The 622-nt window shown below is 50.5% G+C and overlaps 1 protein-coding gene across 1 annotated transcript in view; it reads left to right on the top strand.

Moving 5' to 3' along the window:
• The window catches only part of EMH_0021320 (uncharacterized protein), a gene marked incomplete at both ends in the record, with an annotated part of 14,582 nt that overhangs the window by 1,439 nt on the left and 12,521 nt on the right, over positions 1-622 (top strand). The window contains one exon of the mRNA XM_013501743.1: positions 3-188. Coding sequence (XP_013357197.1) covers positions 3-188 — 186 coding nt within the window. The remainder of the gene's footprint in view (positions 1-2; positions 189-622) is intronic.

Below are 622 nucleotides of genomic sequence, written 5' to 3'. Positions count from 1 at the left end.
CAGATGCTCTCTCCTGTCTCCTCAGCTACTCACGCGAAGCAACAGCAGCACCGCTGCTGCTGCGGATCCCCCATACTAAACCACCACCAGCAGCAGCAGCAGCAGCAGCAACAGCAGCAGCAGCAGCAGCAGAAGGAGCAGCAGCAGCAGCAGCACAGGCAGAAGAAAGGAAACCAGAACAGCTAGAGGTAAGCAGCAAACGCAGGGTTTACACATTCTCTCAACGAGGGTTTAGGGTTTAGGGTTTAGGGTTTAGTGTTCTTGCCCTCTATGGTCTAGGGTTTAGGGTTAGGGTTTAGGGTTTAGGATTAGGGTTTAGGGTTTAGGGTTTGTGTGCAGTGTATGAATAAAAGAAATCGATTGGCTGCAAGGAAAAGAAGAAAGAGACACGGAGAAAGAGTCTCACTCAGATATAGATAAAGCAGCAGCAGCAGCAGCAGCAGCAGCAGCTGCTGCTGTTGCTGCTGTTGCTTCATATATGAGGGAGTCTCACTCAGATATAGATAAAGCAGCAGCAGCAGCAGCAGCAGCAGCAGCAGCAGCAGCTGCTGTTGCTGCTGTTGCTTCATATATGAGGGAGTCTCTCTCAGATATAGATAAAGCAGCAGCAGCAGCAGCAGCA

This window comes from Eimeria mitis, genomic scaffold (genome assembly GCF_000499745.2).
Source record: "Eimeria mitis Houghton genomic scaffold, Emh_scaff746, whole genome shotgun sequence".
NCBI lineage: Eukaryota > Apicomplexa > Conoidasida > Eucoccidiorida > Eimeriidae > Eimeria > Eimeria mitis.
Note: the sequence above shows the minus strand (reverse complement) of the source record. Positions and strands in the feature narration are given on the sequence as shown.